A 15,036-nucleotide genomic window follows, 5' to 3' on the forward strand; every position below is an offset into this window, starting at 1 on the left:
GTTCACCTGTCTGTTTACGGAATTTATGTGTTTCACATACAAATTATTTTAATATCCACGATACTTCGTTCATTATCTAATGTTTCATTATTATGAATATTGATTTTAAAGCATAACTATTCTCTATATATATATTTATATTTATCCTATTAATTAAAGTTGAAATTTGAGACTCTTATATTAATTAACTTTCATCAATTATACCTTCATTATATAACTTTTTAATTTTTTTAAAATAAAATTCTTTTTAAATATTCAAATCATATCTTCATCTGTATTTTAAATCCAAACATATCTTTAGCTAAATTTGTTAATTTTTATATTACTATATTACTCTTAATTAAAAATATAAAAAAATCGTTAATTTAAAAATAACAAAAATACCGTGTTATAGATAATTATTCAAGTATAAGCATACAACACAAGGGACACACTAATATATAAAGAGTTAGAGATCCTCATAAAAATACTTTTGGTATATATCCTCATAAAAATACTTTTGGTATATATATCTAACTGAAATTATATATATATATATATATATATATATATATATATATAGGGCCATGAAGTTCAATTTACGCATATAAACTAACCAGCTAGCAACCCGAAAACAACAAAGTTAATCTACCGAACCTTCAGTCAATCATATATATATATATATAGCATGAAGGTGACAATTACACGTCAGAGACAGCTTCGCTCACATGACCAATCCTAATCTGAATCTTAAACATTGTTTACATGCACTGGCCTCAAGTATTTTGTCTTGCTACATTCATTCGTTCCTATAAATCTTGATTTCTTTGGCAGAAGTTACGCAGGTAGGCATGGCTCTTGGTGAAAACGAGGGTTGTGACTTGGAGAAATCCTTTATCCGGGAGGATCAGAGACGTGTCGATTGTGAAGAAGAAACCGTGAACCGAGGAGAGCTTGAAAATGGATCGATTTGGATGGTTCTGTTGAGCACATCTGTAGGTGTTTGTGGGTCTTTCGAATTCGGATCATGTGTAAGTTTGTGTGTCAAATTAAATTATAAATGTATGTAAGAGTTTTTTCTTTTAGTAATGTTCTTATCATGCAGGTAGGCTATTCGTCACCTACTCAAGCACAAATAAGAGAAGATTTGAACTTAACTCTATCTCAGGTACAAGATTTCCCCATAAATACTTTTGGAAAAGATCATGCATCTTACCAGAAATTGTTCAGTGATTTTGATTTTGAACCTGAGTTCAAATTTTGAGCTCTTCAATCCAATAAATTAATTATTAATCTTATTTTCTACTTCTAAGCTTCTCACGTGGTTATAAACCATTGTTGGTTTTATGTGTGTATAGTACGCAATGTTTGGGTCAATAATCACAATTGGTGCTATGATTGGAGCAATTTCCAGTGGCAGAATTGCAGATTTCATTGGTCGAAAAGGGGTATGCAAAAAAGAAAAAAAAGACTATTTTTTAAAAAAATTATTTTTCACTACTGCTAATGTCATATGTAAAAAAAAATGGTTTTTAAATTTTTTTATTTTATTTTATGTAACAGGCAATGAGAATGTCGGCTGCCTTCTGTATCATAGGATGGTTAGCTGTCTATTTTGCCACGGTACGTACGCTCATTTTGCTGTAAATTGTGACTTTACATGCCAAAGGGAAACAATGGTGGCTCACGGCACCAAATATATTGACGCAGGGGGCCTGGTGGCTAGATACTGGGAGGTTTTGCACAGGATATGGCATAGGGATATTCTCTTATGTGGTAACAACCACTGTTCTGATTTTCGAAACTTGCGTTCTTAGGCGACCACGGGTTTGAAAATCGTTTACTCGACAGGTTCCAGTATTCATCGCTGAAATTGCACCAAAGAATCTCCGTGGAGGACTTGCTACTCTTAATCAGGTGAGGAAATTAAATGGAATTTTTTAATCATAAAATTAGTTTTTACAAATAATATTTTGTTTTCCTATAACTGAAGTTCCTATTTCTCGTCTTGGAAGCTGATGATTGTCTGTGGAGCATCAACAGCATTTCTGCTAGGAGAAGTAGTAACGTGGAGAACCTTAGCTTTGACAGGTGAGTTTTTAAACATGTAATAAAATAAACAATGGCAATAAATTTACATTTACTTCTCATGTAACTATTTTTTTGTATTATTTTCTGATATAAAGGATTGGTCCCATGTATTTTACAACTTGTGGGACTATGTTTTATCCCAGAGTCTCCGAGATGGCTGGTAAGTATGAATTAGACCTACAGTTAGTGCGAAATACGAATGAGGAATCCAGAATGAATTAAATTTTATAGCAACTGCCTTTCGATTCATGAAATAGTGAGATACGAATAAAGAATCGAATCTTGCAGGCAAAAGTAGGCCATCGAAACGAATTTGAGTTGTCATTGCGAACTCTGCGTGGCAAAGATGCTGATATTTCTCAAGAAGCTGCAGAAATTCAAGTACATTTTGAGTCAACAATATTTCATATGTAATATGATTCGAATCATTTTTTTTTAGTTTTGGCTAAGTATAAAGGTTTTCATTGCAGAAGAATATTGGGACCCTTCAAGATCTTCCTAAAGTTCAGATTATGGACTTGTTTCATGCCAAATATGCGCGCCCGGTTATAGTAAGAAAACCTTAAATAACATCTTGTTTTCTTGAATTTATGAATGCTATAGCTTCATCTTACAGGTGGTTTTTCTTAACCATACATTTAGATCGGTGTGGGACTAATGATTTTCCAACAATTTGGCGGAATAAATGGAATAGGCTTCTACGCTAGTGAAACCTTTGTGGCAGCAGGTATGACTTGGATATTTCCCCCCACATTTTAAAGTATACTCATCGTCGTTCTATGTTGCACCGAGTCAATGGTAGTTTTAGGTTGGCCCCAAACAAACGGAAAACCATCCAACTCCATAGATCATTACTTATTTCTGAAGTTCATCACTAATCTTGATGTTTGAAATGCAGGATTTTCTTCAGGAAAAATCGGAACAATCTTTTACGCTATTATTCAGGTTTGCCATTTTTAGGAAAGCAGTTCCATGCAAATTTTGGGGAGCAAAGCATCAATGGTTTGAACTAGAGTTTCAAATCATATTTAATTATTTCTGTTTAACATGATACATCAGGTTCCAATTACACTGCTGGGTGCAATACTAATGGATAGATCAGGAAGAAGACCTCTTCTCGTGGTGAATATTTTTTACAGTGAAATTTACCTTATGTTTTGCAGCAAGTAAAAAAGTTACACAAAATAAATGCTCTTACATTTACAGGTGTCATCATCAGGAACATTTATTGGATGCCTTCTAGCAGCAATCTCTTTCTACATGAAGGTGAAGTTTCAGAATCAGGGTAATTTTCATTTGTTGTTGCAAAAAAAGTTCATAGTTCAACAGTATTGTTCATTCCTGTTCAGGGTCGGTCTCTATTACTAGGATGGGTTCCATTTCTAGCTATATCTGGTGTACTGGTAAGCTATTTGTTATCAACAAACAATTATTAGTCTCATACTAGTTGGAGTCGGCTTACACTAACTTCTTCAGTTCTGCTCCTCGTGAAAATGCAAGTTCGCCCATCTTTGTAACGACAATACTCAGAGAACTCACTCTATATTCTGAGCAGCCAACATTTAACCATACAAATGAGATTTTTACTGTTTCGTGAATGAATGTAACCAGGTTTATGTAGCATCGTTTTCGATAGGCATGGGGGCGGTTCCTTGGGTCATAATGTCTGAGGTAAAATCAACACTCTCAATATCTAAACTCATAGATTTGCGTGGTTATATTCTTGGACCCGTGAGACTACAAAATGCTTCCATTAAAGGGCTCCTAACATGAGTCGAAACCCCGTCATACGAACTAATATGCAGCAACATCGCTGCCAAGTATTTCTTTTATTAATTAACCAAGTGGGCAAACATTTTAACATTGTCACTCGTTTTTAGATATTCCCAATTCATGTGAAAGGCATAGCTGGAAGTTTGGTAGTGTTGGTGAATTGGTTTGGTGCATGGGCAGTTTCCTATACATTCAACTTTCTCATGAGCTGGAGTCCACCAGGTAATCATATAAATGGCAGCATATTTTTCAATGGCTACAACAAGGTCCATTGGTTCACAGACTAAGAATTTTCAAATACCCACCACCCCAACACCTTCAAGTTTCCTACACCTTTCACTGACTTCAAAAGGTTTTAAAGATTCAACAATGTTACATTTTCGAGAAATATCTGACACACATACTTCAGGTACATTTTTGGTATATGCTGGAGTCTGTCTGCTCACTGTACTTTTTGTGGTCAAGATTGTGCCTGAAACAAAAGGAAAAACACTGGAAGAAATTCAGGCATCCATCGGCTCGTAGAAACATTATTTTTTCTTCAAGATTAATTACACTTTGATATTCATTGTGATGTTTCTCGATTCTATTAGTTTTTAAGGAGGATGGCACTTCCCAATCTATTTTTCGTTTTGAGGAAAGTCTTTATGTTAATGTTATCCATAGGAAACTGTAGATTTCCTAGCATACAGAGTCTGGCTAGTGGTGGGGCTTATCTCATCTGTTTGTTTTGAGAAATGAAGTTTAAAATTTGATTCAACTTTGCTACCTCACACGCCCCCCTCAAAAGGGAACAGTTTTCGGGTCATTGAAGTCGAGCACAGAACAAAACTTTTTAGACAGCGTGAAGTCGGAATATCAAAACAGACTTTTTTCTGGTCATTAAAAAAATAATAATAATTACGTAAGGATTCAGAAGCAAAACCAACGTAAACAGGTGAATTGCCGATGAAAGTGTTTTGAGTGGAAGGCGCAACTTTAACACACATTGCAACTCTTCCGGCAATATCCAAGAAGATCTGATGATCCGATCATATATTCTGGATTCTTGTTGCATTCCCCAAGAGAAGCCCATCTTTCGCAATTTGCATCTGAATCTGTGCAGTTCCCACCAACAATCTTAAAGATCGTTCATTCATGTTCATTAAACTATACCCACAAGAATTATTGGTCAAAACAAAACTTTGCCTACCAATTTCCCAAAAAAGAATGTACAGTATAGCACATTGACTTAGTTACCAGATATTCAAAAATTATTCGGATCATTTTATAACTACTTTCAAAGATGATCTTTACTTAGTTAAAAAGACGATATTTCTGCCAGCATCCAGAAATATGATTTCTTAGATGCGACACTTAGGACCAATTTGGATACAAAAACTACAGCATAAAGTCTTAAACATACACCATATCGAGTTGGTAATTGGATACAATAGTGAAATGTTTTATTTTCCAAAAAAAGTTGAGGCACAGCCTCAGAAGTAGATATTGAATAAAAAGATAATCTTTCTGCTGGCATCAAGAATTGTGATTTTTTAGATTAAAAAGACTTTCGCACCCAACGTTTTTAAAATTCGAGTATATATATTTAGTTCATATGCGATAGATTTTATAAATAGTTGATTTTTCAAAAACACGGGGATTCAAATGTCCGTTGATTACACAATGGGTATTTTTTTCCATTTTTTTGAATCTTTATGGGGAGCTGATGAAAGGATTCTACCTAGTTTCCATATGTCTTTTATAACCAACCAACCAACCAAATTAGTGGAATATTAATTTTTACTCTTATGGAAAATATTTGTTTGAATCTGAACCCTATCCATCATTGTAAGAGGCTTGCCGGTCAATTATTAGGTTCTATAAATAAAAAATGATGTTATTTTGAAGCAAGAAGATATGAAATGTTAGCCCTAAAAGTAGTAAAAATGGAACCTACGTTTGTTCCCATTACGTCTACTTCCTACACACTAACTCAACTCATTCACAGAGTATCCACAAGTAAAACATACAATTCACTTCTACTCTATCTCTTCATTTGATGAACTGCCCCCGTCATGAATACTATGTATTCTAGGTAAAACTCAGAAGAATTTTGTAGGAACGAGTCTATGTACACCGTAGGTAAAATGGTTCTTTTGCCCGCATGCTTCAAAATTTGTCAGAGTTGCATTCGTCTTCCGAAATTAGCTCCAAGGGGTACGTCCTCTTGAGTGCAGGCCGTTTTTGGAACTTCTTCTTGCCTTGAGTGATGCCTTCACCACATTTTAACATCCTCACAACCTGCATCCCATTCAAGAATCATTCAAACTAATTAGTTGATTGTATTCGCGTTTTTACCAAGCAAGTCTCTCAAAGTGCTTGCAAAACAAAATGTCATGCCTGGCTCATTTGAGGTCTTTCTGATGAATTGTGATGAATACATAAGGAGGCAACCATACACATTCGACTGACTTGGTCACAGTCATAGACGCCATCTAGTGATTGATCCACCAGGTCCACTATACTTTTTCTGCTCAGCAAAGGTTTGGACTGAAAATTTTCGATTGGATTAGAATGCATCTCTTGGTTGAAAGACAAGTGCTAGTATCCAGATTTTTATCATGTAAGAGAATGGTTGTTGTCTACAAGAAAACATACCCACATCACAAGGCTATTGCGTGATTCATCTAGAGCTGGTTGACCACTAATGAGCTCTAACAATAGCACTCCATAAGCGTAAACATCAGTCTTTTCATCAACTGTTCCATTCATGAAAAGCTCGGGAGGGAGATAGCTGATAAGAAAAAGGTTGAAGTATTGTGATGATAAGATTTCAAGCGTTATAACAATTTCTGGCTTATTTAATACAGTCACGTACCCAAACGTGCCTTCAAACTGTGAAACGGTAATGTGAGTCCAGTTATCAGGCAGCCACTTCGAAAGCCCAAAATCAGAAATCTGTAGTAAAAACATCAAAGTACTAAAGTGAATAACCACCAAAAATTTAATGTCGACCCCTTTACATCAAATTCACATAGAGATAATGGATTGCTGCACAAAAATTTTGCATATACTGTTCGCTACCTGAGGTTCAAAATCTTCAGTGAGCAAAATATTTGCGGACTTGATATCTCTATGGATAATTCTTCGTTGACAGCCTTCGTGAAGATATGAAAGCCCAGATGCAATTCCTAGAGCAATATTGTATCTTACATTCCATGCCAGTTTGTCATTTTTGCCTGCACAAATAATGCAAAACGAAACTAAATAAATATGAGATTCTTGAATATCTAGAAGCTTGTTTTCTTGTCGCAGGATGAGGGACGAACCGTTCAGGGAAGATGCTAAATTCCCATGTGGAGACAAAGGAAGAACAAGGTGCATCCCTCCTTCGACACCATATCCAATAACATTCGCAATGTTTGGATGATTAACATGCACTAGAATACCGAACTCGGATAAGTAGTCTGCTGTCATTTCCTCCTGAGTTCCCCGAATTAACCTTTTTACGGCTACTAGTTGCCCATCTTTCAGGTGTCCCCTGTAAACTTCAGAATAGCCTCCCTCCCCAATCAAGTTATCTATCCAAATAATTAATAAAACTCATAATCTTTACATTTTCTTGACATTAATAATAATTTGCAGTTTATCCATTCACACCAAGGATCTTTCCAACCACATACCATGGCTAAAATTATCGGTTGCTTCTTTGAGATCTGAAAGAGAGAAACTTTTCCAAGAAGTTTCGAAGCAATAGTACAAGTCGGCTTCTATCTGGGTAGGCAACGCTGGCAAGCTTTGTGTGTTCCTTGTTCGTCTTCTCGAGAGTTTCTTGATAGAAGGAAGGTTAAATATGCTAGGATGGAAGGAATGTAAATTCATCGTTGGCCCCTTCTTAAGTTTCCGAATGAACCCTTTCCACTGTGAATCGGATTTCCCATTTGTTTTAGGCTCTAGATCTAATGTTCTTGTCACTGAATTACTAACCACCGTTTCTGGCTTTGTCGCCTCCCCATTTTCTTCTCTAAGTGAGCATTCTTCTACTAGTACTTCCTCCACACTTAAATCCTTCAAATCTAAGTCACAATTCAAGATTGCAGTTTCAGTGGAATTAAATTACCATTTACCTTGTAAAAGAAGACCCAATAAAATCATACAAAATGTATATATTTATAACTCGGCTGATCCATCCAGTAGTTAACTAGAAAATAAGAGAAAATATTACCAAAAGACTTGAGATCATTACCACTATCAGAGAATGAAATGGAGGAAGCAGGAACAAGCAATGTCTGTCCAATCAACAAAAGTTCTCCTTCAGAACTTTCAACAGCAATATTGCATGCATCCTCGCTTTCCCTGTCATTTGAGAACCTGTTAGATTACTTACATGTACTACTACAATTCAATACTTGGACCAGGATACAATATAGCAGTATATTCTTGGAAATAATCATACAAAAATTCCAAAATCGTTCGTTTGTTTTGCAGCAAATTCATTTTTTGTACCTCCTATTGGTTAGGAGTTGAGCATGGATGGAAAATCGAAAAAGAAAAACCCCAAACTTTAATCATCTCTTTTATAACCATGTAAGATTTTTATTTCACCCTAATAACACAAACTTCGCCATAATCACTCATCAGGTAGGCACGGTTGAATCATGATCAATGGCTAACTAATATTTACAGGTAACAATATTATGACATTGCCCACAGCTTTTATCGCATCCGCGCTATGACAGAGTCTTGAAATCATGCATGTGAAACAATCAAAACAAACGAATCCCCAAAAGAAACAGACAAAGACAAACGTGGAACTTTTCGTAGGAATATTGTTGAAATATATCTTCCATATTGACAGAAAATAACAAAAAAGAAACGATATCCGTAGAGTATAATTACCGTGGAAGGGTGAAGGTGTTATGGTTATTTTCCATGGTTCCTGGGAGACAGGGTGTCTCAGGAACCAATGCTCAGCTCTGCAAAATTCTGATTCAGGATGAGAGATGATAGAGAGAGAGACGATGAGAAATAGAATAGTGGTGCGCTTCCCATTGTCCACGTTATATGGAAGATCTTCCTGCCGAAAATTCGGATTCTCCTATGTTGAATTCGCCGAAGAGATTCGAAGACATGATGCTGACACGGGATGCATGCAAAAAACTAAGGACAGGGAGTCACATGCTGGTCACGAACACAATGCGCACACGGAATATACCAATATTTATACTATAATATAATTTATCCTGTATTTTGATAATAATTGAATTTTATAAAAAAAAAAAAAAAAGATATATGAGCAATAACACTAGTTTTTTTTTTACGACCATGAAACTTACAATCGTTGTCTTAGATCCATTGAATAAACTTTCGGACTGACACAATATCATATAAATCACTTATTAATTAGATCAACTTTGTCAAGCTCTTTAGTTTGAATTTGATTGATATTCGAGGTAATTAAATTAGTTGAACGTGTCACATAAAATGGATTATTATGATATTTTTATAATTGTAGATTCAATGTAATATTTCATCGTCACTTATTCTAATAAAAAATCTTAAATTCCCAAATCTCAATATTTAAATTACTTTCACACAACTTGGGACACTTACCAAATTTTTTGAGTTTGTCTCCCAATTACAACCACTTCCAGAATTACAAACCATAGATCGTCTATTGAATTTCTTCACATTTCCTAGAAATGCTGCAAACTGTTGGTGTGACAATCGAGTTCTGAAAAAGCAAAAAAAAAAAATCAGTTGCCAGAAACTTCATTGAATTAAGCGGTCGTGTAACAGAGATATGAGAATAACCAAGTACCTAACTTGGCGGAAAAATTCTTTCCCATCAACACGGGTTTTTCCTGACATAAGAACCAAGTCAGATGTCAATGAAGAAAGTTGCAGAAAAAGGCAGCAAGAAGATCTTAAATAGCGTTTCCCCATAAAAGCACCAGCAGTATATTACTCCACAATACATCAGAACCAAGATTTGACTTCACCAAGTAAGAACTAGCAGAAACGTCGAGTAATCATAGTAATATTTTCCGTTCTTTAACAGTCAACTACATTAACAAAAGACTTTATACATATGAAGTCACAATAACTAACAGGGTTGGGATACAGAGTCCGAGCTTGACACTGAACTGAACTCGCTAGAAGACGTAGAAGAAGACACCGAAGATCTATCATCAAGTAAACCTCTTGCTGTTGAAAATGACACTGAGTGTCCCCTTGGAGACTGGATTGGGTGTCCTAGATGCAGATACAGACCCGGATAGGCTTGGAGGAGAACCAGGAGGCATCAAAAGAGGTGTGATGCTAGTTTGGGATTCTAGCAATAGGCTCTGTGATCCACGTGGTCTTGCAGCTGTCATGATGATTGAAGAATGCTTAGAAACAATTATAGTTAACATTTGAAAGCAAGAATACGTACGTTGAAAAGAAAAGGAGAAATACATATGGGTTGAAATTTAATCGGAAAAGCATAGCTTCATTCTCAGAATTCTTTTCACTTGCTGGGTTGTCTTCATCATCCTGAAGTGAATGCATGGTCCATAAGAAGACGCCACCAACTTGAATAAAATCTAATTGCTACAAACTTTGAGCAAAATTAGAGTTGTACAAGGAAAACATTAAATGCTGCTTGATGACTATTATTAAGAAGGAATAAGATAATGCTTACTCTCACCTCTTCATATTCAATTATACATATGTTACGCATACATGTTGCGTTTCAATTATTTTTAGCGTTTGTAAATGCTCAAGGCAGTGTTTGATTTTCGAAGTTTCGAGTTTGAAGATTCCCCGAACCCAAAAAAGTGGAGATCAGAACGGATATGGGGGTGGGGATGAAATTCAGGGACGGAGATGGGGATTGCAAACCCGCCTCCGGCCCGCCCCATTGCCAACCCTAGGATCTAGTGACTCGTGGAATATTTCGTCTTCTATGTTGTGATGAGATTTTAGTTATTGCATCATTAATATATGATGCAATTTTTTATTGAAATATGAGAGATCTAGAACTAACTACTGGATCATATCCAAACAAAATCAATTATTAACACCAACAAATTAAACACTCGGAAAATGGGGGATTATTATCTATTACCTCATCGAAAAACCAAAATGAGGGCATATTTTATTGAAGAGTAGGTCTCTTGTGAGACGTTCTCACGAATTTTTATCTGTGAGATGGGTCAATCGTATCCATATTTACAATAAAAAGTAATATTCTTAGTATAAAAAGTAATACTTTTTTATGGATAACCTAAATAAGAGACATGTCTCATTAAATACGACCTGTGATATCGTCTCATACAAGTTTTTGCCTTTATTGAATCATTCAAAAACGACTACCCCGTTGATTTATCATTTTTACTCTTTCAATCATGCATATGACGCAATTAACATATTTATAAATAATTTTGTTTTTAAAAAATAACCTAATGAGCACGTTAATAATGATTATCGAGATAAAAAACATAAAAACTCATGTAAAATTTTAAAAGACAGATATATGATTCAACGTATGAACGATAAAAATATTAATTTTTTATTAATTATACAATATGTGTACATAGTGGTTAGTTAAAATAATTTGATCGAGCATGTGAAATTACAAAAATATTATGATAATAATTAAAATTGTAAAGAAATATTATGTATCGCAAAGTCGTAAGATTATGTATGGGGGCTGACGCCTGCTCAGTGGCGGAAGGTCAAAGACATAATGAAGAATGATAAAATCGAAATTAATAATTTATATTATATATATATCTAAATGTTAAGATTTTTAGTAGTTCGAATTTATGATATAAATTAGTTTTTACGAAAATAATATTTTTAATATAATTTATTTATTATTACAAAATATAATTAATTTTAAAAATTCACATATTATCTATATAAATTACAGATTTAATATAATTTAAATATTTTTATTTAAATAATAAATAAAAGTTATGAATTTTTTTTTAATAAATAAATTCGATCTGACGATCATTATTTTACACGTACGTGTATTCGAGAGTTAATAATTAATAATAATACAAAGGTTTCAAGGTCTTGAAATTTGAATAGACCACCATGTAAACGGAAGTAGCCCTAAATTTAATTTAGGTTAAATTATTCTCTCTCTCGTATTTGCCCTAATCTTAACGCGTTGGGAGACACGGTCGGCGGAAACTTCTCTGCTATTTATAACCCAACCCCCTCCCCCACGTTATTCATCTTATTGGAGAGCAAAAAAATTACCGATAAAATTAGGGTTTCCTTTACGCTTTCAAGAAGGGGGAATTTCATTCGGCTTACGGATTAACCTTTATTGTTCTTGTATTCCGTATCTCGGAATATTTTCCGGGTTGTGTAGTAGATTTCTTTAATCTTAGTTTTCGTGAGCAAAATGGGCACGGAGGTTATGCAGCCACAAGATCTATTGACTGTTACTCGGGTTCCACCCGTGCCGTTTCAACGCCGGAGGAATCTTGAGAGGACCGTGGATCGGAAGGGAAACTCTGCGGTTTACAGGAAGGCTTCTCCCAAATCGGACCAGACAAAATTTCACAAGGGGACGAAGGCGAAGAAACCAACATCCGCGGAGCCACGGGGAAAGGATGGCGTCAGTGACAGAAAGCTCGTTATGGGCCAGGTGACTCTATTGAGAAGGGGAGAAGCGTTGGGTCCGCTCACTTCTAATATCAAGGTCGGAGAGTCTGAATCCACTTCTCCGAATCAAAAACCGCTGGTGGATCTGGAAGTTCGTGATCCTTATCTGATCGAACCGGTTTCACCTTTGATGGTACCGAAGCGGATCAACGTGCAGGCTTTGGCAGGCGGGTATTCCGGTTCTGCCTTTTACTCATCACCTTCTCCTAGATCTGTGCCCGTGCCGTCGTTTTTTATGAAGCAACTTGTACATGGTGAATTCAACTTGTTTGATGATTCGGCTTCGAGGGACTTGAGGCGTTTGCTTCGCCTCGATTAATTATGGCATCCGATGTGAAAAGTTTGGAAATTCGCTTCATGGGCTCCAATTTCCTTGATACCTCGAACCATATCCGTAGATATTTTTTCCAATACGGATGGAGGGTTTACTAAATCTGGAAATATGATCAAACAATGAAGCGATTTCGTCAAAAATGGTTAAAATTATTGTGGTTGTTACATTTTCTTTTTTCTTGTGTGCGCTGTGAGGTGGGTTGCTGCTGTTATCTAGATTTAGATTATGTTTCTCTCGTAGTAGCTTTTAATTATGTAAAATAGGATATATTGTCGTTTGGGTGGGGTTGTTTGAACTTGAGATTAATAGGCTGAAGCAGTGGAATGGCTATCAATGAAGAAGAAAAGGCAAAAACTTTATTGTAGTTGGGCCTCTTGATTCGAGCTCGAAGAAAGACTTTCGTCTTCAGAAGTGGTATCAGCTGTGATTTTGCCTCGTAATTGGCGAAACGGTCACTTGCCCTTTTCATATTTGCTTTAGAAATTTGGTTTTGTAATTTGTTTAATTTTTAGCTTTATGTGTACTGCTGATGATATGCGTACAAGAATTTTGTATGTTGTATCATCTATGAAGTAATAAGAGATACAGTATCTATTAGCATGTTATAAAATGATTTATTTAGAAACATTTGGTTCTTGTTTTCTCTATTTTGTTTTGGATGGCTTTTTTTTTCCTTTCTCTTTTTTGGGTTCTTGGGTGTTCTTGGATTAACGGTAACCATAAGCTCCCATGGATGAAGCAACGCTTCTCGTGGAAACTGAGACGGGACAAATACAATTCACTTTAGAAGTTCTCAAATGCCTGGGGAACCCCAATAACTTGAAAGGGGTTGGAGATTGTTTTCAACGAGCACTAGGTGCGTAATTGGCCTTTTGATGAATGGATTTTATAGACTGCCTATGTATAGATATACAATTGTCTGAGGTGGCAAAATGGATGGTAAAAGTATAAAAACGTGCAACTTCATAGATCAAACCTTTGCAAGGCAGCTTTGAATGTGACCAGGAAAGTTGTGGTTGCTTGGGAATTAACACAACGTTCTTGGTCATGCATTGTTTCTATTCATCATGTGGTTGAGGAGCCGCATCCAGTTGTATCTGTTATTCCTTTTGGCACCTTGCGGCCAGTGGTTGCAAACTCTCTCTCCCTAATAGTGGTGTTGAAATATGTCGTATTTTGTGACTCATTCATTCATCTCTGCACGATGATCATGGGATATAAATTCAAGTCACAGAAGAATTGGTTAAAAATCAAGGATGGTGAATCTTGATTTCTATGGACATGGAGAAGGGGAAGAAAAGAAAATTCAAACTATATAGTAAATTAATTAAACATATAATAATGGTCGGTTTGATGCAGTCACTCAGGATTTCTTGCTATGTTAATGAGAAACATTTTCTGCGGCTGCCGCTGCCTCACAAGTATAGTTATTACTACATTTGAGTGACTACAATGTAATTTTGATATATAAATTAAAAAATAAAATAAAAAATAAAAAAATGACTTCAATGGAATTGAATTTATAACCTAAATCTCAAGAAACAATTATTCTATCCGTTGAATTATATATAATTTGCATTAAAAAATTTAACATTTTATTAATATATATAATTATTAAAACAGATAATGACACTATAATTAATAACTCTAAATATTTTAAATTTAATAAAATAATATAGATAATATAGATGTTTTACGTGATATTACAGGAGTCGGTGCAGTTGGATTGATTGGTTGTAGCATACATAGATGTACGTTTTATGTAAGAAGATATCGCAGGAGTACGTTTAGTTGGATTGATGGTTGCGTGACTAGTGGATATACGGAACATAAAAAAAGTAAAGAATGAAATAATTTTTTAAATTTTAAAATAAAATTTCTAAATTTTTTAAATTGAAAGAGTAAGAGATAAAATAAAATATAAAATAAAATTATTATAATATAATAAAATACATTTCGATAAGATTAATGATGTTTTAGGCAAATCTAAAATTATATTATGATTTTATATAGTTAGTATATAATGATCTTGTATTATTATGATTTCATATAGTTAGTATATAAAAAATAAAAAATATTGGGATTAATAAAATATTTGAGTGAATAATTAATAATGTTAGGATCAGTAATTTTTATTAATTCGGAGAGCTTTAGAAATTGATTTTCTTTAGAATCTCGAATCATCTTCTTTAAAAAAAAAAAAAAACAAT

The 15,036-nt window shown here is 34.8% G+C and overlaps 2 protein-coding genes and 1 long non-coding RNA gene across 3 annotated transcripts; 1 reads left to right on the top strand and 2 right to left on the bottom strand.

Moving 5' to 3' along the window:
- The first annotated feature begins 696 nt into the window (after positions 1-696).
- On the top strand, positions 697-4,761 carry LOC142519902 (sugar transporter ERD6-like 16). The gene is made up of 18 exons (XM_075622915.1): positions 697-1,010; positions 1,085-1,147; positions 1,338-1,427; positions 1,543-1,602; positions 1,690-1,755; positions 1,831-1,896; positions 1,995-2,070; positions 2,166-2,230; positions 2,359-2,451; positions 2,541-2,621; positions 2,713-2,797; positions 2,969-3,015; positions 3,130-3,192; positions 3,277-3,336; positions 3,420-3,473; positions 3,682-3,741; positions 3,951-4,065; positions 4,253-4,761. Exons 1-18 carry the CDS (start codon positions 831-833, stop codon positions 4,366-4,368), a joined length of 1,440 nt encoding a protein of 479 aa, XP_075479030.1. The 5' UTR covers positions 697-830; the 3' UTR covers positions 4,369-4,761.
- Positions 4,762-5,741: 980 nt separating this feature from the next.
- Positions 5,742-9,020, bottom strand: LOC142519901 (receptor-like cytosolic serine/threonine-protein kinase RBK2). Its single transcript, XM_075622914.1, has 9 exons — positions 8,725-9,020; positions 8,072-8,181; positions 7,509-7,901; positions 7,155-7,406; positions 6,910-7,064; positions 6,704-6,783; positions 6,484-6,619; positions 6,226-6,375; positions 5,742-6,126 (listed from the first exon to the last, which is right to left on the bottom strand). The coding sequence occupies exons 1-9, from the start codon at positions 8,757-8,759 to the stop codon at positions 5,995-5,997; spliced, it is 1,443 nt and encodes a 480-aa protein (XP_075479029.1). The 5' UTR covers positions 8,760-9,020; the 3' UTR covers positions 5,742-5,994.
- Positions 9,021-9,444: 424 nt separating this feature from the next.
- On the bottom strand, positions 9,445-10,568 carry LOC142519231 (uncharacterized). Its single transcript, XR_012813733.1, has 4 exons — positions 10,285-10,568; positions 9,937-10,195; positions 9,647-9,689; positions 9,445-9,559 (listed from the first exon to the last, which is right to left on the bottom strand). It is a non-coding gene; the product is annotated as an uncharacterized LOC142519231 (long non-coding RNA).
- Positions 10,569-15,036: the final 4,468 nt, after the last annotated feature.

The sequence above is a fragment of the Primulina tabacum genome, chromosome 11 (assembly GCF_025594145.1).
Source record: "Primulina tabacum isolate GXHZ01 chromosome 11, ASM2559414v2, whole genome shotgun sequence".
In the NCBI taxonomy this organism is placed as follows: Eukaryota; Viridiplantae; Streptophyta; class Magnoliopsida; order Lamiales; family Gesneriaceae; genus Primulina; species Primulina tabacum.